The sequence below is a fragment of the Dipodomys merriami genome, unplaced genomic scaffold (assembly GCF_024711535.1).
Source record: "Dipodomys merriami isolate MVZ:Mamm:240054 unplaced genomic scaffold, mDipMer1.0.p SCAF_1, whole genome shotgun sequence".
Taxonomy (NCBI): domain Eukaryota; kingdom Metazoa; phylum Chordata; class Mammalia; order Rodentia; family Heteromyidae; genus Dipodomys; species Dipodomys merriami.
Genome location: NW_027202270.1, coordinates 102,350,626 through 102,375,460, shown reverse-complemented (window position 1 = coordinate 102,375,460; position 24,835 = coordinate 102,350,626). Strand labels below are relative to the sequence as shown.

The 24,835-nt window shown below is 40.6% G+C and overlaps 1 protein-coding gene across 5 annotated transcripts in view; it reads right to left on the bottom strand.

Annotated features, from left to right (window-relative positions):
* LOC138830169 (signal recognition particle subunit SRP54) overlaps positions 1-24,835 on the bottom strand; it is a 100,970-nt gene that overhangs the window by 43,410 nt on the left and 32,725 nt on the right. For all 5 annotated transcript variants that reach the window (XM_070026652.1, XM_070026618.1, XM_070026609.1 and 2 more), the window contains 7 exons: positions 23,348-23,498; positions 21,697-21,845; positions 20,847-20,947; positions 19,977-20,063; positions 14,993-15,066; positions 14,272-14,380; positions 2,519-2,689 (listed from right to left, as the gene is read on the bottom strand). In XM_070026652.1, coding sequence (XP_069882753.1) covers positions 2,519-2,689; positions 14,272-14,380; positions 14,993-15,066; positions 19,977-20,063; positions 20,847-20,947; positions 21,697-21,845; positions 23,348-23,498 — 842 coding nt within the window. The remainder of the gene's footprint in view (positions 1-2,518; positions 2,690-14,271; positions 14,381-14,992; positions 15,067-19,976; positions 20,064-20,846; positions 20,948-21,696; positions 21,846-23,347; positions 23,499-24,835) is intronic.

Here is a 24,835-nt window from a genome sequence, read left to right as displayed (position 1 = left end):
AATCGAAAGACAATGCAATTTAATTTGTGAAGGAATAACCATAAACTTAAAAACCAAACTAAAAAGGTCAGCTAATGAGAGGTATAGTCTAAGTCAAAAATGGTAAAAGCATTCTTTAGACTACATAATTCTTTTTTGATAAAAGTCTCTTTTTTGATAAAAGTTTGAGCCCAGGCTGGCCTCAAACTCTAGATAGTCAGCCTCTTAAGTGCTGGGATTATGCATTACCATACCCTGCTGATTATCTGTACTCTTGAGAAAGAAAGCAAAAGATAGCATCAATGAAAAATAATGAGTAAATACCTTTTTTCAGCAAAATTAGCAAATTCAGAAAAAGGAACACTGACTTGGTAATTTTCAAAAATATTTAATAAAAATGAAAAACCAAAGCTGCCCCTGAATGTCCTTAAGAAATTTACTTCCAACTAATCATTCAAAAAATCCAGAAGTATGCCGGGCGCTTGTGGCTCACGCCTGTAATCCTAGCTACTCAGGAGGCTGAGATCTGAGGATCGCGGTTCAAAGCCAGCCCGGGCAAGAAAGACCGTGAGACTCCTATCTCCAATAAACCACCAGAAAACCGGAAGTGGCGCTGTAGCTCAAGTGGTAGAGCGCTCGCCTTGAGCTGAAGAGCTGAGGGACAGCGCCCAGGCCCAGAGTTCAAGCCCCACGACCGACAAAAAAAAAAAAAAAAAAAAAAAAAATCCAGAAGTAGTTGGGCACTGGTGACTGTAATCCTAGCTACTCAGGAGGCTGAAATCTGAGGATCATGGCTCAAAGTCAAACTGTGCAGGAAAGTCCGTGAGACTCTTATCTCCAAATTAATCACAGAAAAAGCCAGAAGTGGCAATGTGGCTCAAGTGGTAGAACGTTACCCTTGAATGGAGCTCAGGGACAGTGTCTATGCCCAGAGTTCAAGCCCAGGGAGGGCAAAACAACAACAACAAAAAAAATGGATCTTGGGCGGCTGGGAAGGTGGCTCAGTGGTAGAGCACTTGCCTTGCATGCCTGAAGCCCTGGGTTCAATTCCTCAGCACCATATAAGAAAAAAGACGGAAGTGGAGCTGTGGCTCAAGTGGTAGAGTGCTAGCCTTGGGCTGAAGGACAGCGCCCAGGCCCAGAGTTCAGGCCACACTACCGGACCCCCCCCCAAAAAAAAAAAAAAAAAAAAGAAAACTGGAAGTGTCATTGTGACACAGTGGTAGAGCACTCGCCTTGAGCTGAAAAGCTGAGGGCCCAGAGTTCAAGCCCCGAGTCTGACCAAAAAAAAGCCAGAAGAGGAGCTGTGGCTCCAGTGGTTGAGCACTAGCCTTGAGCACAAAAGCTTAGGTGCAGCACCCAGATCCTGGTTCAAGCCCCAGGACCAGTACAGAAATAAAATTATATATAGATATAATTATATGTATATTATATCTGTATATAAATTATATATAGTGCAATTAGAAAACTAATTCAGCACCTACTGTTTCTGATCAGAGTAGAAAAAAAAAATTTCTAGTTTTACAGAACTGTTCAGAAATTGACAGTGATAAAGCAGCCTAAGTGATGAGTCATCCTAAGAGTCCAACCAAGGCATTAAACAAACATCTGTGCATAACTACAATAGTAGTGATTAGTAGTTAAACATATTTTACAGTGTATTTGGTAATATGTAAAAATAATAATGATTTACTAGAAGAAAACAACAGTTACATCAACTTATTTCTAACTGGATCTGTGGGATTTTATAATGTGATATGCACTTTTAGCTTTTTCTCTCTAAATTTTTTATAATATATATTGCATGTTCATAAAACCATGGCATTTTCCTTTTTTTTTTTTTTTTTGTTGATTGTGGGGTCTGAACTCTGGGCCTGGGTACTGTCCCTCAGTTCTTCAGCTTAAGGCTAGTGCTCTACCATTTGAGCCACAGTGCCACTTCCGGCTTTTTCTGCATATGTGGTGCTGAGGAATCGAACCCACGGCCTCATACATGCAAGCCAAGCGCTCTACCACTGAGCCACCTTCCCAGCCTGGCATCTTCTTTTCAAAATGTCTATTACCTTGAATGGACAAAAAGGTAAATTACAGGTCACATTATAAAATGTGATAGTACATGTAATTCAGCTATTTTTTTGTGCCAGTTCTGGAGCTTGAACTCAAGAGCCTAGATGCTGTTCCTGAGCTTTCTTGCTCAAGGCTAGCCTCTATCACTAGAGCTACAGCTCTACTTACAACTTTATGGTGGTTAACTAAAGAAAAGAGTCTTAATGGCTCTCCTGCCTGGGCTGGCTTTAAACTATTGATATTCAAATCTCAGCAAGCATGAGCCATCAGTGCCCTTTTCTTTTGTAGTACTGAGAATTGAACCTAGGACCTCATATATACTAGTCTCTACCACTGTACTCATCCTTAGTCCCTATAACTTGAAATTGTTCAGTGACTTTTCCAATACTAGCAACATTCCTTGACTTTAATACTTAGATTTTCAATTTCTTTCTTTTTATTCTGTTATTTAATAGTGAGCTTATTTTCTTACCTTTGAAAAGTCCTTTGATGCCTCCCATTTTTTTCACCATCTGTGCAAACTTAGTATACTGTGTTAAAAGTTCTTGCACATCTCTTGTTGACACGCCTGATCCTCTTGCTACTCTCTGGATTCTTCCTGGTTGCTTACTAAAAACCTTGGCACCATCTGTACTGTCCAATTCTGTAGGCAACAGATAATTATACTCACTTTCAAATGTATATAATTATCAGTCATAATCAGAGCAGTAAAAATAAGCAGAATATAACTTCACAGAGCAATGCAGATTTTTTTTTTTTGGTTGGTGGGACCTAAACTTTGGGCCTGGGCACTGGTCCCTCAGCTCTTCAGTTCAAGACTAGCACTCTACCACTTTAGCCACAGGGCCACTTCCAGCTTTTTCTGCTTATGTGGTGCTGAGGAATCACAGCACCTCATGTATGCAAGGCAAACACCACTGAGCACCTTTCCAGCCCCACAGGTTTTTTGGGTTTTTTATGCCCCACAGGTTTTGTTAAAACAAATCATGATTTCATTTTTCTCCCTGTACACTCTGAAATAGCTTACATACAGAAAACACATACTATAAATAGTTAAATCACAGATTTAACAAATGATATCATTTACCATGTTTGCTTCAGCTTTAAAAATGGAACACAGATTAAATAAAAATTTATAGTATTCATAAACTACAAGGACAAACAAGACACGTACTTTACCTACAGATGAAGGAAAATAGAACATTCTGAGGACCTCTGAGCTCCATGTCCAGCATTTCCATAGCTAATTTGCCAAGTCTTTCCATGCCCTCCACACATCACAGGTTTATGGCATATTTCAAAAAGAAGAGAAGCACTCACCCTACTTTTACCCTAAATAACTACTAACCTTTCATTCATAAATTTAGGTTATATAAGGAAAGAAAAGGAGGAAGGTCCAATCTATATAACTAAAAGCAAACATTTCCTATAATCAAGTTATTACTACAACTAGTTATTTTACTACTTTCTGCAGCAAATAATGAGTTAATTCTCTCTACTTATTTTGGTCACTAAGTATATGAAGTACAGTTCTGGCTTTTGTTGTATATGATCTCAAGAATGGGCTGGACTTGGGGCTGGGAAGATAGCTCAGTGGTAGAGTGCATGCCTTGCAAACATGAGACCTTGGGTTCGATTCCTCAGCACCACATAAACAGAAAAAGCCGGAAGTGGCACTGTGGCTCCAGTGGTAGAGCACTAGCCTTGAGCTGAAGAGCTGAGGGACAGCGCCCAGGCCCAGAGTTCAGGCCCCATGACCGGCAAAAAAAAAAAAAAAAAAAAAAGAATGGGCTGGACTTGGTCAAAATTTCTACTCTTTGTTTCTATAAAACCCTCAGGCAAGTGGTTCTTTCTTAATATCTCCAGAAGAGATCCTACTATCTAACATAAGGCAGTCTATGCCATTTTGTTGTATGTGTAATTACAGCAACTCTTTTCATATAATAAATTAAAATGTGTTTCCCTGGTACTTCTATTTCTATTTGTCTACTTGTTGGGCATAAAAAAATAGGGTTTTCAAATGCTGGAGAGTTACCATCTGTCCTAGTTAGACAATGATTCAGAGTATAGACTCAAGGGAAATACCTGGGTTAAAGGAGCCTTTCTATTCACCAGTAATATTAGGAAATTTGCTCAACTTGCCTTTACCTCAGTTTCCTCATCTGATAAAGGTGGATAATAATGGACTGGCCCTATTTATATATGTAAGGTATTCAGAGCAGAGCTTTGCACAGAGTAAACGCTTGAGATATGATTATGATGATTAATTCTACATGCAAAAATGTTTGTTAATGTTGAAGACACAGACAAGAAAGACAATTTCTAGGTGCCTCTGGCTCATGCTTATAATCCTCGCTACTCAGTAGGTTAAGATCCAAAGAATTAGAATTTAAAGCTAATCCATAGTACCAGCAGAAGAAGCAAGTCAAGTAAGTTCATAGGTCTGAAATGAAACCCTAATAACTGGAGCTGGGAAGGTGGCTCAGTGGTAGAATGCTTGCCTTGCATGCGTGAGGCCCTGGGTTCGATTCCTCAGCACCACATAAGCAAAAAGAAAAAAGCTGGAAGTGGTGCTGTGGCTTAAGTGGTAGGGTGCTTGCCTTGAGCTGAAGAGCTGAGGAACAGTTCCCAAGCCCAGAGTTCAGGCCCCATGACCGGAACACCCCCCCCAAAAAAAAAGAAACCCTAGTAACTAACAAAAAACAAAGACAATTTTTCCCCCTCAGGCTAAGGACCGAACCCAGGGCTTTGCACGTGCTGGGCGGGCACCCTTCCGCTGGGCTAAACCCCCAGCCCTAAGACAAAGTTTTTTATGGGTTACTATGAAAGCCTTGATCTCAGGAAAGAGGGAGAGACTATAAAAATTAATAATGAAAAAATTAATAATGAGAGAGAAACAGCAGAGACACAGGGGGCCACTTTCAGAACATCAGGTACTGGTTTGCAGAACAGCAGATCGCCAGGAACAGAGAAACCTACCAGCCGGGAGTCTCCACGAGGATCCCACCCCCACCCCTCACTCTCCACCCGAGCAGAGAGGCTCCATCCCGCCAAAGCCGCTCGGCATCAGCAGAGTGACAAAAGGACCTGCTGCAGACCACCCGGCCCGCCTGATCGCGATCGCAACGATCCAGCACTCTCCACCCGAGCAGAGAGGTTCCATCCCGCCAAAGCGGCTCGGCGCGACAAAGGGTCCTGTCTGCAGACCACCCGCCCGCCCGATCACGATCGCAACAACCCGGCGGGGTCACTTGGGCCCCAGAGGTACCGAGAAGAAGCTGCCTGAGCGTGGACACTCTTGACCCAACAGCTTCGACAGAGGCAGAGACAGAAAAGAATCACACAGAGCCACCACCGCCCAACCCAGCCCGGATTGCAACAACAACTGACGACCTACACCACACAGAAACAACCAGCTCCAGGGTGAGTACCCCACAGGGGAAGTATATCCCTCAAGGGAGACCAGAGCTGGAGGGAATCCCCAGACCCTGACCTAGACTCCCTACCCCAGCACCCGGACCACAGGACCCACTAAAACTGGGAACTGTTTGAGAGCTCCACCAGCCCGTGGAGCACACTCAGCTGGCCAGGCTAGAGCAAGAGCACCCCTGGAAGGGAGCTTAAATGCCCAAGCCAGGAACAGCGCCCCTGGGTCAAGACTACCAACAGTAGAAGAAATTTGAACTGTGTCCCCCAGGCTGTATAACCTAGGGGGTATACACATCAGCACAGGCCTAACAAGCGCGCTCCAGGCTGGGGCCGGAACCAAGCCCGGGGATCCGGCGCCTGAACAACACAACCAACTCCTCCCAATTGAAGTAAAAAGCTGAGCATACGCCTCAACAGAGGGGAGAAAACCAGGAAACAACACTCCCCCGGGAAGCACGCCTGTGACAACAAAAGACCTGGAGGCCCAGGACAAGAGAAGCCCAAACCCCACCAAAACTCCACCCATATACCCTAGACTGGGAATTGGGCAACACAGGCTGCCAGCACCTGATAGTAAGCAGGAGCTCAGACTGTTAAGGCGGCTCAGCAATAGAGTGATAGTCTTGGATGTATGAGGCCCTGCATCTGATTCCTCAGCATCACAAAAGCAAAAAGGGTCAGAAGTGGTGCTGTGGCTCAAACGGTAGGGTGCCAGCCTTGAGCTGAAAAGCTGAGGGACAGCACCCAAACCTAGAGTTCAAGCCCACAACCAGCCCAAAACAAATAAACAAAAACACATCAGGAGCCCATAGCAGACTCCAGCATTTGGGAGAGTGCATCCAGAGCATCTGTTCTTCACAAGAGCACCCGTAGGAGCAAACACAAGCAGTCTAGGCTGCTCAACCCTTCCAAAGGCGGGAACTGTCAGCAATCTACAGCAGAGAGCTGAGAATCCTAAGTCAGAATAGCAGCTGGAAATAGGCTCCCAACAGAACCCAGATCAGGCACAGACTCTCTCTACCAATACAGAATCAGCAACCAAGCAAAGACAGACACACCAAAACAAAATTGAAGAGCAGTCTCCTGAACCTCCATGCGAAAATCACAGAGAAAAATCACAAGGTTTACTACCACCCAGGACAGCAAGCTCACCTCAAAAGCCAGCAGCCACACAGGGGAGAGCCCCAGTGGGAGCAAAGCAGGAATGGAAGACAAAGGCTACTTCCAAGGGTTGCTGGAGGCAATGACTCAAGAAATAAAGCAAGAAATTTATCAGAAATTGAAAGAGCACAAGGATGAACTATCCAAAGAGATACAGGGTATCAAACAAGAGATGCATGCAAAAATAGAAGCTGCACAAACCTCAATAAGAAGTGAGATAAACGCCAAATTAGAGGTAATGCATACCTCATTGAGAGGTGAGATCAGTACTCTGAGAACCAACATTGAAGCCATAAAGGGATCCATTTCCTCCATGCAAACCACAATAGAAGCCACTGTCAACAGAGTGAATGAAATGGAAGGTCGAGTGTCAGATACAGAAGACAGAATACACCAACTGGACCAAAAAGTGACAGATATGGAAAAATTACTCAAATTAAACCAAAGGGATATTCAAGAGCAAGCAGATAATGCTAAAAAATTTAACCTTCGCATAATTGGAGTGGACGAAGGTGAGGAATTCCAGAGCAAGGGAATGCAACACCTATTTAACAAGATAATCAATGAAAATTTTCCCCACCTCAAAAACGACCATCTTAACTACATCACAAAAGCTTATCGAACACCCAACAAGCAAGACCCCAGGAGAAACACTTCTAGACACATTATAGTAAAAATGATAGATCTGAATAATAAGGAAACAATCCTGCATGCAGCAAAAATGAAGAAGGAGCTATACTACAATGGGAAAAAAATAAGAATTACTGCAGATCTCTCCACACAAACAATGAATGCAAGAAAAGCCTGGGAAAGCACCATACGAGCCCTGAGAGCCAATAACTGCCAACCCAGACTGATCTACCCGGCAAAGCTAGCATTCACATTTGATGGAGAACTGAAAACTTTTAATAGCAAAGAAAAACTAAATGAATTCATAAACATTAAGCCAGCATTACAAAGAATTCTAAGAGGGGGGACACAACCTGAAGAAAGCAGCCAGGAACTGGGGCCTGCCCCAAACAGGCATTACTCACAGTCTAACTGAGCAAGCACAGGAGGAAAGGAAAAAAGAAAAACTTAGGAAAACGGAATGGCAGGGACAACAATGCATCTCTCTATACTTTCTCTTAATATAAATGGGCTGAATTCGCCAATTAAAAGAAAACGAACTGAGGACTGGATAAGAAAACAAGACCCATCCATCTGTTGCCTTCAGGAGACCCACCTCTCAGCCAAACATACAAACAAACTCAGAGTGAAGGGGTGGAAAAGGATCTACCAATCAAACGCCCCCAGTAAGAAAGCAGGTGTAGCTATCCTGATATCTGACAAAATAAACTTTTCATTAAAATCAGTACAGAAAGACAAGGACGGACACTACATATTAATAAAGGGAACAATCCAAGAGGAGGATATAACCATCATCAACTTATATGCCCCAAATATTGGTGCACCCAGATATGTCAAACAAATGCTCTCAAACTTACAGAATAAAATAGATCCCAATACGATAATACTAGGAGACTTTAACACACCACTCTCACCAAAGGACAGGTCTACCAACCAGAGGATTGGCAAAGAAGCTACCGAATTAAGAGAGGCCATACTTCAAGCGGAATTAACTGACATCTACCGAGTATTTCACCCTAAAACAACACAGTACACATTCTTCTCAGCAGCTCATGGAACTTTCTCCAAAATAGACCATATCATAGTTCATGCAAGGAACTTAAGCAAATACAAAGGGATCGACATAATCCCCTGTATCCTATCTGACCACAGTGGAATCAAGCTAGCTCTCAATAACAAAGCATACCGCAGAAATTTCTCCAATACATGGAAATTGAACAGCACACTCCTTAACAATGCCTGGATAACAGAAGAGATCAGAGAAGAAATAAAGCATTTCCTACAACTCAATGAAAATGAAAACACCTCACAAAGAAACTTGTGGGACACAGCAAAAGCAGTCCTGAGGGGCAAATTTATTGCCCTCAGTGCCCACATCAAGAGAATGGAGACAGACCAAGTAAATAATCTCATGTTGCAATTAAAACAGCTAGAAAAACAGGAAAAAATGGGACCTAAAGCTACTAGAAGAAGCCAGATAACCAAATTAAAAGCAGAGATTAACCAATTAGAAAATCAGAAAACCATAACCAAAAAAAACCAAACAAAAAGCTGGTTCTTTGAAAAAATAAACAAAATTGATGGCCCATTGGCTAGATTAATTAAAAAAAGAAGAGAGGAAACCCATATTAATAGGATTAGGGATGCCACAGGAAACATCACCACACGTACCCAAGATATCCAAACAATTCTAACAGACTACTTTCAAAAGCTATACTCCCTAAAGGAAGAAAATCGGGCAGAAATGGATGCATTTTTAGAGAAATACAAGTTGCCCAAACTGAGCAAAGAAGAAGTTAACCAATTAAATAAGCCAATATCCTATAATGAGATACAGGAAGCTATCAAAAGTCTTCCAACAAAAAAAAGCCCAGGACCAGATGGATTCACAGCAGAATTCTATAAGACCTTTAAACAAGAACTAATACCCATACTCCTCAAGCTCTTCAGAGAAACAGAGAAGGAAGGAGCTATCCCAAACTCATTCTACGAAGCCAATATCACACTCATCCCCAAACCAGGCAAAGACCCAACCAAAAAGGAGAATTACAGGCCAATCTCCTTGATGAACACAGATGCAAAGATCCTTAACAAGATTCTAGCTAACAGAATCCAGAAACACATAAAAAAAATAATTCACTATGACCAGGTAGGCTTCATCCCAGAGACACAGGGATGGTTTAACATACGTAAGTCAATAAATGTAATCCAACATATCAACAGAGCCAAGGTCAAGAATCACATGATTATCGCTACAGATGCAGAAAAGGCCTTTGACAAAATTCAACATTCATTCATGCTAAAAGCTCTGGAGAAAATAGGAATAGAAGGAACATTTCTAAAAACAATAAAAGCCATTTATGACAGACCAATAGCCAATATTATACTTAATGGGGAAAAGCTACAACCAATTCTCCTAAAATCAGGAACAAGGCAAGGATGCCCACTGTCTCCACTCCTCTTCAATATAGTCCTAGAACCCTTAGCCAGGGCAATAAGGCAAGAAAAAGACATTAAAGGGATCCGCATAGGAAAAGAAGAAGTTAAACTATCCCTTTTTGCAGACGACATGATACTATACCTCCACGATCCCAAAAACTCCATCCCCAAACTCTTAGAAATCATAAATCACTTTGGCAAAATAGCAGGATACAAAATAAACCCACAAAAATCAGTTGCCTTCCTATACACTGATAATGTACAGGAAGAGAGGGAAATAAAGGGAGCAACCCCATTCACAATAACCTCCCGAAAAATAAAATATTTAGGAATTAACCTAACCAAAGATGTAAAAGAACTATTTAATGAGAACTATAAAAAGTTAAAGAAAGAAATTGCAGAAGACACTAGGAAATGGAAAGACCTCCCATGCTCCTGGATAGGCCGACTTAATATAGTAAAGATGGTAATACTTCCAAAACTAATATACAAATTCAACGCAATTCCTATTAAAATCCCAATGACGTACATCACTGAAATACAGAAAACAGTCCAAAAATTCATATGGAACAACAAAAGACCTAGAATAGCCAAAACAATTCTAGGGGATAAAGACAATATGGGAGGGCTATCCATGCCGAACTTCAAACTCTACTACAGAGCTATAATAACAAAGACAGCGTGGTACTGGCACAAAAACAGACCCGAAGACCAATGGAACAGAATAGAAGATCCAGAAATAAATCCACAGGCCTACAGCCAGCTGATATTCGACAAAGGAGCCAAAGACATACAATGGAAGAAACACAGCCTCTTCAACCGCTGGTGCTGGGAAAACTGGGCAGCCACATGCAGAAAACTAAAAGTGGACCCCAGCCTATCACCATGCACCAACATCAACTCAAAATGGATTAAAGACCTTAACATTAAACCTGAATCTCTGAAACTACTGCACAGGAAGGAACTTCCTGAACAGAGTCCCAGGGTCACAACAAATTGGAGAGAGACTCGACAAATGGGACTACCTTAAAATAAAAAGCTTCTGCACAGATAAAGCTATCGCAACCAAGCTAGAAAGACAACCAACTAATTGGGAAAAAATATTTACCAGCAATATATCAGACAAGGGGTTAACATCCTGTATATACAGGGAACTCAAGAAACTAATCCCTCCCAAACCTAACACACCAATTACTAAATGGGCAAGGGAACTAAAGAGGGACTTCTCAAATGAAGAAATAAAAATGGCAAAGAAACACATGAGGAAATGTTCATCATCCCTGGTGGTGAAGGAAATGCAAATAAAGACAACCCTGAGATACCACCTTACCCCAGTCAGAATGTCCCACATCCACAAATCAGCCAACGACAAATGCTGGAGGGGATGTGGAGAACGAGGAACGCTATTACACTGCTGGTGGGAATGTACACTCATACAACCACTTTGGAAAGCAGTCTGGAGGGTCCTTAGAAAGCTAAAGATTGACCTCCCTTACGACCCAGTCATACCACTTCTAGGCATCTACCCTGAACAACAGGAACCAATATACAAGGACACGTGCACCTCCATGTTTATTGCAGCACTGTTCGCAATAGCTAGGATATGGAAACAACCTAGATGCCCCACCACAGATGAATGGATCCAAAAATTGTGGTATCTATACACAATGGAATATTATGCAGCCATTAGAAATGACAAAATAATGGCATTTGCAGGGAAATGGATGGAGCTAGAAGGAATCATGTTGAGCGAGGTAAGCCAAGAACGAAGAGACAAACAGTACATGGTCTCCCTGATAAGTGGATGATGAATCCAAAAGGTTAGGTGATATGACAAAACTAACAGGACTTAAGAAACAAAGAACTCCCACTCATCTGGTTGAACCACTACTAAATATCCCCATGCTGCTGATCACATATATGGTATATAACATATGAGCACCGTTATATATTACAGACTGTGATAGACAATTTGCTCCAGGAAAGTTAGAATGAACTTGTGACTTTAAATGAGCATCATTATTCCACAATACTGTGAATTTCCGGAAATTAAGTAATCACTTAATCACAATCAGAAAAAAAAAAAAAAAGAACCTTGGGGAAGGGAGGGAGGGAGGGGATGGTAGGGGGAAAACAATGGAGGGGGTAACAATGTTCAAGAGGAAGTGGAAGTGTACTCATTACCTCACTCATGTAACTGTAACCCTCTGTATAGTATCTCTACAATAAAAAAAATTAAAAAAAAAAAAAAAATTAATAATGAGATGGATGCTGGTGGCTCACACCTATAAACCTAACTACTCTGAAAGCTGAGATCTGAGGATCATGGTTCAAAGCCAGCCCAGGCAGGAAAGTCCCTGACACTCTTTATCTCCAATTAACCACCAGAAAACTGGAAGGGTGCTGTGGCTCAAATGGCAGAGTGCTGAAGAGCTCAGGAATAGCCCCCAGGCCAAGTAAAGAAGTTGGACTAAAGGCATGGCTCAAGTGTGAGAGTATCAGTCATGAGCAAGAAAATGGAATGTATATCCTTGAGTCAAGCCCAAATATGAACACACACATACACACACATACACATACACACACACACACACACACACACACACACACACACACACACACACAGATGCACACAAAAGTTTAAAAAAGACAAAATAAAATACAATTTATAACCCTGTGTCAGTGGCTCATGCCTGTAATCCTAGCTACTCAGGAGGCTAAGATCTGGGGATCACAGTTCAACTTCCTGAAACTGTTTTCTCCAATTAACCAAAAAAAGCCAGAAGTGGAAATGTGGCTCAAGTGGTAGGCTTTGAGCAAAAAGGCTCAGGGACAGTCCTGAAACTGTTTTCTCCAATTAACCAAAAAAAGCCGGAAGTGGAAATGTGGCTCAAGTGGTAGGCTTTGAGCAAAAAGGCTCAGGGACAGCACCCAGGCCCTGAGTTCAATTCCCAGGAGTAGTACACACAAAAAGTAAAAGACAATTTATACCTAAGCAAAAATTTAAAAGTTGTATTGTAATGGCCTACAAAAAGAATTAAAGTAGAAAGTGGAGCTGTGGTTCAAGTGGTAGGTACCAGCCTTGAGTGAAAAGCTATGGGAAAGCACCCTGTCCCTGGGTTTAAGTCCTAGGACCAGCATACAAATGAAAAATGTTTTGGTATAAATGTTTGGTATATTTGTTGGGTAAAAATAATAAGGAAAAAACATTAAAGGGTCATATGATTAGAAATACTAACGAAGCTGGGTGGTACCTGTGGCTCACACTTGTAACACTAGCTACTTAGGAAGCTGAGCTCTGAAAGATTGAGGTTCAAAGCCAGAAAGGATAGAAAGGTTGAGACTCCATCTCCAATTAACCAGCAAAATGCTGGAGAGTAGGAACAACAGCAGCAGCAACAACAACAACAAAAAAAAAAAAACAAGGGAAAGCTTGAGGTCTTGAGGTGAAAAGAAAGAAAGAGAGAGAAAGGGAGAAGGACAAAGAGAGAGGGACTGGAGGAAGAGATAGAGGGAGAGAGGAAAGAAAGAAAGGAAGAAGGAAGGAAGGAAGGAAGGAAGGAAGGAAGGAAGGAAGGAAGGAAGGAAGGAAGGAAGGAAAAGAAATGCTAATGAGTTGAAGACTAGATGAAAGACCTAGAAGTACCAGTAGTGATAATGTAAGCTGACAAAGACAGGGAAGTATACTTCTTTTTTTTTTTTTTTTTTGCCCGTCATGGGGCTTGAACTCTGGGCTTGGGTGCTGTCCCTCAGCTCTTCAGCTCAAGGCTAGCTCTTCAGCTTGAGCCACAGCACCACTTCTGGCTTTTTTCTGCTTATGTGGTGCTGAGGAATCGAACCCAGGGCCTCATGCATGCAAGGCAAGCACTCTACCACTGAGCCACCTTCCCAGCCCCAGGGAAGTATACTTCTAAGAAGGCTGTAACCTTGAATGTTTTGGATTAAAAGAAATTTGTAAACACTGATTCAACTATTTTCTCACAGATTCACAATGTATGTTAGCATACTAAAACATTTAAAGAAAAAAAAGCATTTAACTTCTTAAACCTGCTGTCCTTTCAAGTTTGACTATAGACACTCATCTTAATTTCTATCAATAATCATGAACAACTAGGATTTTTTAAAATTGTTTGGACCTCATGTTGTACCTTTTTTTCTCAGTGGTAAAGTCAAATCAATAATCATAACAGAGCTTTCAAGTTATTCTAAATCTACCTAAAAATAATCTAAATTTCCCACTCCTTGTCATGAAGAAAACAGTGAAGGGGTTGTGAAGGTGGCTCAGTGGTAGAGTGCTTGCCTTGCATCATGAGAGGCCCTGGGTTCGATTCCTCAGCACCACATAAGCAGGAAAAGCCAGAAGTGGTGCTGTGGCTCAAGTGGTAGACTGCTAGCCTTGAGCTGAAGAGCTGAGGGACAGCGCCCAGGCCCAGGGTTCAGGCCCCACAACCAACCAAAAAAAAAAAAAAAAAAAAAAAGAAAGGAAGAAAAAGAAAACAGTGAAACTATCAACTTTCTGATATTCACCAAGTTGTACTCTGTGTGTCAAATAATCTACCCTCTTACCTTGGTCATTCATACTATCCATTATAGTCATCAATTTCTTTAGCCTTGCCATCGACTCCTGCTCATTTCCTTTGCTCATAAAATCTGTTCCAAAACCAGGTATCATCCCCTAAAACATATCATATTTAAACATAACATCATTAATAATTTAATAATTGTTCAGAATGTCTACATTTAAATATTGGTTTAAGGTTGTCATTAAGTATTAGATCTATTTTTACCCAAATTATTATTATTATTATTTTTGTCGGTCATGGGGCTTGAACTCTGGGCCTGGGCATTGTCCCTCAGCTCTTCAGCTCAAGGCAAGTGCTCTACCACTTGAGCTACAGCGCTACTTCCAGTTTTCTAGAGGTTTATTAGAGATAGGAGTCTCACGGTCTCTCCTGCCCGGGCTGGCTTTGAACCGCGATCCTCAGATCTCAGTCTTCCGAGTAGCTAGGATTACAGGCATGAGCCACCAGCGCCCTTACCCAAATTATTAAAGTAAGTATCTGATCTTAGAAATTTTAACAAAAATACAAAAAGCATATTAATCATATATATACTAGGAACAATTATGCATACATTATAAAAAATTATGCATACACTATAAAAATGTCACAATGAAATTATGTTTATAATGATTGACATTATATATTATTGAAATTATACATTAATGAAAAACATTTTCTAAAAAAGAACTATAAGAAATGTTAGAAACTTTTAAGGACAAACTGACCAAGATCTGACTGAAGGGACCCATTTTCATGATATTTTGAAATTGTTCATACATGTCTCGCAACGTAAACTGACCTGAAATACAATATAAATAATTCAGATATATTAGAAATTGTGTATTTCCATTCAATAAAACTAGTGTTTTCTTTAATCATGTACTCATCTTAAATCGCACTTATTAAAAAATATCTAACAAGTATTCATTGAGCAGTCCCTACATACATGATCTCAATATGAATGTTGAGAAATAATAGCTACATGGACAGATTCTATTACACTGAAGTAGACATACTGAATACATATTTGAAAACATGGCAAATAAACTATATCTACTAGGATAAAGAAAAAAAAATTGCCATTCCTGTGTCTTGAACTCAGAGCCTAGGCACGTCCTTGAGCTGTTTTTGGCTCAAGTCTAGCACTGTCCCACTTGAGTCACAGAGTCACTTCTGTTTTTTCCTGTTTTATGTGGTACTGAGAAATCGAACCCAGAGCTTCATGCATGCTAAGCAAGCACTCTACCACTAAGCTACATTCCCCAGATCCAGGATAAAGAAAATTTAAAACTTGACAATACCAAAAAACCAAAGAGGATGTGGAACATGTACAAATCTCATACATTTATGTGCAAATGTATGCTAGAACAATAGTTACAACATTGTTTGAAGTATCTTAAACACTTAGTTGTCCATGACCAGGAAAATGGGTAGACTCAGCACTAAAAAAGAACAAATTACAGACATATAGAATTTCTGGATGATTATAAAAAAATATTATGCTGATAGTCATGGTGCTACATGCTTGTAAGCTCAGCACATGGGGAGTCTGAGGCAGGAGAATCACAAGTTCTAACCCAATCTGGGATACATAGTGAGTTCCAGGCCAGCTTGAGCTATAAAGTAAAATGCCATCTCAAACAAAATAAAGAAAACTATACTGATTGAAAAAAAGGGACATAATTATAATTTCTACATTATAATTATAAGGGACATAATTATAATTTCTAAATTATAAGAGACATAATTATAATTTCTAAAAAAAATTTTCTCAAAGGTGTTGAAAAATATGAATGTTCATACTTCGTTGGTAAGAATGTACAGTGATAAAATTTTCATGAAGGTCAATCATAATATATCTCCATTCCCTGAGGAATTCAAATTGTACTTATCTACCTTATATCTGTATTAAAATATATAAGAATTTACAAATGGATAAGGTTTTCCACCATGGCATTTTTATAATAGTAAAAGACATAAAACAGTCTAAATATCCATTATTAGAAGAATAAAAAAAATCAAATAAAGGCTTGGAAGGTGGCTCAGTGGTAGAGCACTTGCCTTGCATGCTCGAGGCCCTGGGTTTGATTCCTCAGCACCACTTAAGCAGGAAAAAAAAAATCCGAAGTGGCGCTGTGGCTCAAGTGGTAGAGCACTAGCCTTGAGCACATAGAGGCTGAGGTCCAGAGTTCAAGCACCAGGACCAGCAAAAAAAAAACACAAAAAAAAGTTTGAAAAGAGGAACGGAGGTAACACTGTCATATATTCAGAACTATGGAATATAAGATTACTGCATTTGGAAATTAGATGTACTTGGTGACCTCAAAAAAGAGATTATTAAGAGCAGCAGTAAAATGCAGACCAGACAAGTACCAGTGACTCATGAATACAATCTTAGCTATTCAGGATGTTGAGATCTGAGGATCATGATTTGAAGGCAGCCTGGGCAGGAAAATCCATGGGACTGTTGTTTTTTTTTGTTTTTTTTTGGTTGGTCATGGGGCTTGAACTCTGGGCCTGGATACTGTTCCTCATCTCTTCAGCTCAAGGTTAGCATTCTTAACACTTGAGCCTCAGCACCACTTTTGGTTTTCTGGTGGTTTATTGGAGATAAGTCTCTGGGCTGGCTTTGAATGGCTATCCTCAGATCTCAGCCTCCTGGATAAGTAGGATTACAGGCATGAGCCAGTCACCCCGCCAGTCAACAAGACTCTTATCTCCAATTAACTGCCCAAATCAGTAGTGCTAGTATTGGCCAAGAAAACTCAGGAACAGAGACCAAGCCCTGAGTTCAAGCCCCAGTACCTGCTTGCACATGCATAAACACATACACTCGCACACAAATTCTAAAGAAAACAGAAGTCACTGAAGGATTTTAAGAAAGACAATAATGGAAGCCAGGGGTCAGTACCTCCTGCCTATAATTCTAGCTACTCAGGAGCCTAAGATCTGAGGATCACTGTTTGAAACAAGCCCAGGCAGAAAAGTCCCCATGAGACTAACAAATTAACCACTCAAAAGCTGGAAATGGCGCTGTGGTTCAAATGGTAGTGCACTAGCCTTAAGCACAGAGACTCAGGGATAGCACCCAGGCCCTGACTCAAGCCCACAACCAGCAACAACAGCAACAAAGACAATAGTGGAATGAGATTTATTTTTCTGAAAGATCCTTTTTTTTCCCCGTAATATAAGAATTAGAGATTAGTGAGGTATGGTAGGACATAAGTTCAAGGCTGGCCTAGAGTACACAGGGAGACACTATTTCAAAAAATAAAACAAAACCATAAGTCAAATGGAAAAAGTCCAGGAAGCTGTTAGTAACTTTAAGTTTGTTATATTTTAAAAGACTTACAATAAGAAATCTAGGTAAGAGATAACATTAGCAGTTTTAGGGGAGGTGAAAGGATAGGAATAGAATGGAGTCAGAATCACTAGGACTATTTGACTCGTGAGGAGAATAAGAAAGAAGTAAGAATCAGTATCAGGGCTGGGAATGTAGTTCAATGATAAGAGTACTTGCCTAGCATGCATAAAGCATAAGTTTAATTCCTAGCATCACAAAAACAAAACATCAGTAACAATACCTAAGTTTCTGACTCTGGCTGCAAGACAAATGATGTTAACATTCATTCAAGATAATGGAGAGGTAGAATATTGGGATGGGAAGATAAAAATAGGTAGAATCTGAGATGTCCACAGAGTACCTCAGAGAGTAAACACACAAACAGATGAGGTTGAAGCTCTAGAGAAAGAAGATGGCCTAGAATGATGCTTAGAGAGACTTGCCTCTTGACTAGATGACCAACAAAGAGGAGAAGAAAAATAGTACACAGAACAGAGATTAGGAACAATATCATTTTAAAGGTCAATAACATCTAGAAAGCTTATAATGTGCTGGGCATTTAATGTACATCAGCTAATATAAGCTTTACAAACATATGAAGTAATTTTTTGTAGCTAAAAGATAGATCAAAGATATAAATTTAAGCATATTTCAGAACATAAACTCTTGAATACAGGGTTAAGATATATTTCTATATAGGCCTGGTTGTCTGTGGGAAGTAAAGAAAGTTATATGTATTTAATCTCATCATCCTTTGAATTTTATTTATTTTTGCATGCATGTACATGTATGTACATATATATGTATGTCAATCATAGGGCCTGGGCATTGACCCTTAGCTCTTCAGCTCAAGGTTAGCGCTCTACCACTTGAGCACCACTTCTGGCTTTTTCTGCTTATGTGGTGCTGAGGAATTGAACCCAGGACCTCATGTATGCAAGGCAAGCACTCTACCATTGAGCTACCTTCCCAGCCTCTCATCCTTTGAAACTTTTACACACACACACACACACTTTTTTTTTTTTGGCGGGGGCGGGGGTGGGGGGTGAGGGGGTGGTCCCAGGCCTTCAACTCAGGGTCTAGGCACTGCCTCTTAGCTCCTTTTTGCTCAAGGCTAGTGCTCTACCACTTGAACCAGATTTCTACTTCTGGCTTTTTTTAAATAATTTATTATAGCTAAGAGTCTCACAGACTTTCCTTCCTGGCTAGCTTCGAACTCCTCAGATCTCAGCCTCCTGAGTAGCTAGGATTACAGGTGTGAGGTATCACTGCTCAGCTTCTTTTAATATATTTTATAAAACACATAATTTAGAAGAGTGAACTCCAGGGCTGGGAAGTTGGCTCAGTGGTAGAGCGCTTGCCTTGCATGCCTGAGGCCCTGGGTTCGATTCCTCAGCACCACATAAGCAAAAAGAAAAAAGCCAGAAGTGGTGCTGTGGCTCAAGTGGTAGAGCGCTAGACTTGAGCTGAAGAGCTGAGGGACAGCACTCAGGCCCAGAGTTCAGGCCCCACGACTGGACCCCCCTCCCCCCCAAAAAAAGAAGAGTGAACTCCAACATTCATTTCTTTTTTTTGTTTGTTTGATTTTTCTGGTCAGTCATGGGGCTTGAACTCTGGGCCTGGACACAGTCTCTCAGCTCTTCAGCTCAAGGGTAACTCTATCACTTTAGCCACAGCTCCACTTACAGTTTTCTGGAGATAAGAGTCTCACAGACTTTCCTGCCTGGGCTGGCTCTGAACCACGATCCTCAGATCTCAGCCTCCTAAGTTGCTAGGATTATAGGCGTGAGCTACCAGCACCGGCTCGCTAGTTTTTGGTTTTTTGGTTTTTGTTTTTTTTTTTGTTTTTTGCCAGTTGTAGGGGCTGAACTCTGTGCCTGGGTGTTGTCCCTTCAGCTCTTCAGCTCAAGGCTAGCGCTCTACCACTTGAGCCACAGCGCCACTTCTGGCTTTTTTCTTTTTGCTTATGTGGTGCTGGAATTGAACCCAGGGCCTCAGGCATGCAAGGCAAGCGCTCTACCACAGAGCCACCTTCCCAGCCCCTAAAATGACCAATTTTTAAAGATCTAATGCTAACAAAATATTATCATCTCAAATGAATTAATAGTTTTACCAAAAAAAAAAATCTGTTCATGGTGCACACCTGTGACGCCAGCACTTTGAAGGCAGAAGGAGGAGGACTGAGAGTTCAAGACCAGCAAGGGCTACATAGAGCCTGTTACAAAAAAAAAAAAAAAAAAAAGAGCTAGGGATATAGATCAGTGGTATTGTGCTTGCCTAGCATGTACTGGGTTGATTTCCAGCATTGCAAAAAAGAAATCAAAGGAAGATATAGGAAATCAAATGCTTTGTTGCCCCTAATATACCATGTTTCAACTTCTCTATAAGTGCTTCATTGTCATCCAACTTCAACTCATTGACTTTATCTATCAGTCCTTCAATGTCACCCATACCTGTAAGACCCAAAAAAAGAAAAATTAGTAATATGCTCAAGCTTTACATCACACAAAACATATTTCACATACATAACATTCTTGCAAAGTAGATACGTTAAGTATTACTAGATTTCACAAGTTTGTCCATGGTGATCAAGTGCTCTACCACTTTCAGAAAACTGAAAGTAGAGGTTAAATGGCAGCAAAGAAGAGACAAAGCAGGCTCTTGAGCAGAGTTTATCTCCAAAGTCCTCGCTCTCTATTATCACCTTGAGATTATAAAGGTTTTTACTGCCATTATAATTGATAGTACTTTAACTGCATAGTTTTGTATTCACCTTAAAACTTTTGCAAACAACATCTAATATTCTCATTTTACCATTTAGAAAACAGTTAACTCACTCCTAATTGGGAGGAAAGGGACATAGTCACAGAAGGAAATGATTTTCTTTTTTTGTTGTTGTTGGTTGTGGGGCTTGACCTCTGGGCCTGGGCGCTGTCCCTCAAGTCTTCAGCTCACAGCTAGCATTCTACCACTTGAGCCACAGCATCACTTCCAGTATTCTGAGTGCTTCATTGGACATAAGTTTCATGGACTTTCCTGCTCAAGCTGGCTTTGAACTGCGATCCTTAGATCTTAACCTCCTGAGTAGCTAGGATTACAGGTATGAGCCACCAGCACCCAGCTGGAAATGATTTTCTTAAATTATTTGTTTAACAACAATATTAAAATCCTATTCTATTTCATAGAGCCATATTACTTCTCAAGAGATTTTTTTTGATCTCCATCTCAGTACATACCAAGAAGTTTGCTGATGAAAGGTTGTGTTTTAAAAGGTTCGAAGTCATCTATATGTTCCCCTGTACCAATGAAAATAATTGGACTTTTTGTGGCAGCAACTCTACATAGAAAAAGAAAATATAAAATAATATCAAAAAGAAAACAAATATCCAGTAGATTTTTCAAAGCTAAACAAAGTCACAAACCTCAGGATTGTTTTCACTAGTTAAAATAGAACTACAAAATTCTATTTCTAGTTAAACTTCTTTTACAAGCCATATTAGTGAAATACAGTTTAAAAGAGGAACAAGACAGCCATGTGTCAGTGCCTCATGCCTGTAACCCTAGCTACTCTCAGGAGGCTGAAATCTGAGGATGGCAGTTCAAAGCCAGCTCAGGCAGGAAAAGTCCATGAACTCTAATATCCAATTAACCTCAAAAAGCCAGAAGTAGACATGACTCAAATAGTTGAGCACCAATCTAGAGCAAGAAAGCTCAAAGACAGTGCCCAGACCCTGAGTTCAGGCCCAGGACAGGCACACACACAAAAAAAAACCAACCCAAAAAACTCATAAAGCCAGGCACAGTGGCTCATGCCTGTAATCCTACCAACTCAGGAGGCTGAGATCTAAGGATCATGGTTCAAAAAGCCAGCCATTAAACTACCAAAAAAAAAAAAAAAAAAAAAAAGCTAGAAGTAGAGCTATGGCTCAAGTGGTAGAATGCTAGTCTTCAGAAAAAGCTCATGGACAGAGAGTATAGGCCCTGAGTTCAAGCCTCAGCACCAGCACAAAAACAAACAAAACCCTTATAAATGTTCACACATCATATAACTCCAAGATATAGGACAATGGCATCAACAATACTTACGCACTGAGTGCACCACCTCCTTTTGCATGACCATCAAGCTTGGTCACTATAACTGAGGCAACATCAACTTTATCTTTAAATGCCTTAGCCTGGGCTTCACAAGCCTGTCCAATGGAGGCATCCATCACATAAACAATGTTGTCAGGTTGCTAGAAAGTTTAAACAGAAATGAGACATTTTTATTGATTGTTAGTAAAATTCACCATTAGGAACTATAAAGTATTTACTATAAATATTCACTAAATCAATATTTGTTGAGCAAGTACTATAATTCAGGCAGAATATAGTTCCTGAGATAGAGATAAATAAGACAATCCTAGTCCTCCTGGCACATATAAGATAAGATATAGGAGGTATCTCTAGACTAGCTAGTCAAGGAAAGCCTCTTTGGAAAAATTGTGCGAGCTGAGGCCTGAATAAAGAAAAAATTAGGGCTGGGAAGGTGGCTCAGTGGTAGAGTGCTTGCCTTGCATGCATGAGGCCCTGGGTTGGATTCCTCAGTACCACATAAGCAGAAAAAAAAAGCTGGAGGTAGAGTTGTGGCTCAAGTGGTAGAGCGTTAGCCTTGAGCTGAGGAGCTCAGGGACAGCACCCAGGCCTAGAGTTCAGGCCCCATGACTAACACCGCCCCCCTCCTCCAAAAAAAAAAACAACCGCCGGGTGCTGGTGGTTCTCGCCTGTAATCCTAGCTATTCAGGAAGCTGAGATCTGAGGATCTGGTTCAAAGCCAGCCAGCGCAGGAAGGGCAAGAAAGTCTGTGAGCCTCTTAGCTCCAATAAACCACTCAGAAAACTGGTAGTAGCACTGTGGCTCAAGTGGTAGAGCCTTGAGCTAAAGAGCTGAGAGACAGTGCCCAGGCAGAGTTCAAGCCTCACGACCCACAAAAAAAAAAAAAAAAAGGGAAAATTAGATTTGGAAAAATACCTTCTAAGAAAAATATAAATGAATGAGAAAATAAAAATATAGAAAACTACATACTGAAACCAAAATGAGTAAAACAGACTAAGACAATATTTCTTATATTGGCCCATGTTGGTCAAAATAATAGCTACAAAGGAACTTAGTAGTAACTACTAACCAAAGAATCACTGCTAGCATACTAATGGCACAATATGAGTTTCTACTATATGCTGTAAATGATCTATAAACTGCTTCTTCCCACGTATCCTCCATGGTATTCTCATCACAATATTAAAGTTATCACACTGACAATTAAATATTTTTAAATGCTTCATTCTGGAAAAACTTTCAAAATTCACCTAAAGTAGTATTTATAACTGAATTTGAATAACACAGAAAAGAAACAACATATATTAAAAATTCTTGTGTGTGTGTGTGTGTGTGTGTGTGTGTGTGTGTGTGTGTGTGTAAGATAGGAACTTGAACTTCATGCTTTACTCATTGGCTGGCACTTTACCTTAGCATGCCTCCAATCTCAAAAATTAATTCTCAATTTTTTATTTTTTCTACATTGGACAATAAAAGCAGTAAGATTAAGTTCTTTACCACACAGATACGGAGGCCCAAAAATAAATGTTATCTTGAATTTCTCTTACAGGCAACTAGTAAGTTATAGTCTATAAACTCAATCAGACTTCATAATTAAATAATTAAAGTTTTAAAAAATGTTGTTTTATGGAAAGTGACTTACTATAGCATTAGCAACTTGAAGCATTTCTTCAAACAAAGAATCTTCCTGTTTGTGGCGACCGCTTGTATCAACAATAATAATTTCAAAATTTTCATTTTTGAATTTATCCACTCCTTCAGAAGCAATGATAACAGGATCCATTTCTGTATAGCTATTTAACAAACACAAATGATTTGACAATGGCCACAAGAGAAAAATTTCCAAATACTATTAACTTAGGGATTGCTATTCCTTCATTTTAATCTATTCTGAAAAAGTAAAAACAATCACATTCATTCATTTAGTGCCGAGGGTCAGGGACTTGTGCTTTTTTTCCTTTTTTCCTTCCTTCCTTCCTTTTTTCTTTCCTTCCTCCTTCCCTCCCTCCTTCCCTCCCTCTCTCTCTTTCTTTCTCTTTCTTTTTTTGTGCCAGTCCTGGGGATTAAACTGAGGCCCTGAGCTCTTTTGTTCAAGAATAGCACTCCAGGGGCTGGAATGTAGTTCAGTGGTAGAGAGCTTGCCTTGCATGCATGAGGCCCTGGGTTCGATTCCTCAGCACCACATAAGCAAAAAGAAAAAAGCCAGAAGTGGCACTGTGGCTCAAGTGGTAGAGTGCTAGCCTTGACCTGAAGAGCTGAGGGACAGTGCCCAGGCCCAGAGTTCAGGCCCCACGACCAAAAAAAAAGAATAGCTCTACTTCTGTCTTTTTGTGGTTAATTGAAGATGAGTTTTTTGGACTTTTCCTGCCCAGATTGGTTCCTACTGTGATCCTCAGATCCTAGCCTTCTGAATAGCTAGGATTACAGCCATGAGCCATTGGCCTTAGGTTTAGAGCCTTGTGTTCGTTTGGTTTCTGAAACTCAAGGCTGGTGTTTTACTATTTGAACCACATTTCCAATTCTAGTTTTTTTTGTAGTTAATTGGATATAAGAGTCTCAAGGACTCTTACCTGATCTGCCTAGGTTGTCTTGGAACCATGATCCTCAGATCTCAGCCTCCTGAGTTGTTAGGGTTATGATTATAGGCGTGAGCCACCAGTGCCAGCCCCTATCTATATTCTTTTTTTTTTTTTTTTTTTTTTTTGTCGGTCGTGGGGCTTGAACTCTGGGCCTGGGTGCTGTCCCTCAGCTCTTCAGCTCAAGGCGAGCGCTCTACCACTTGAGCTACAGCGCCACTTCCGGTTTTCTGGTGGTTTATTGGAGATAGGAGTCTCACGGTCTCTCCTGCCCGGGCTGGCTTTGAACTGCGATCCTCAGATCTCAGCCTCCTGAGTAGCTAGGATTACAGGCGTGAGCCACCAGCGCCCGGCTCTATATTCTTTAATGTTAGAAGTTAACATAAAATGTTATTAAAATATGATTAAATTTTCTTTTTGGTCGGTCATGGGGCTTGAACTCTGGCCCTGGACACTGTCCCTCAGCTCTTCAGCTCAAGGCTAGCACTCTACCATTTGAGCCTCAGCACCACTTCCAGTTTTCTGGTGGATAATTGGAGATGAGTCTCATGGAC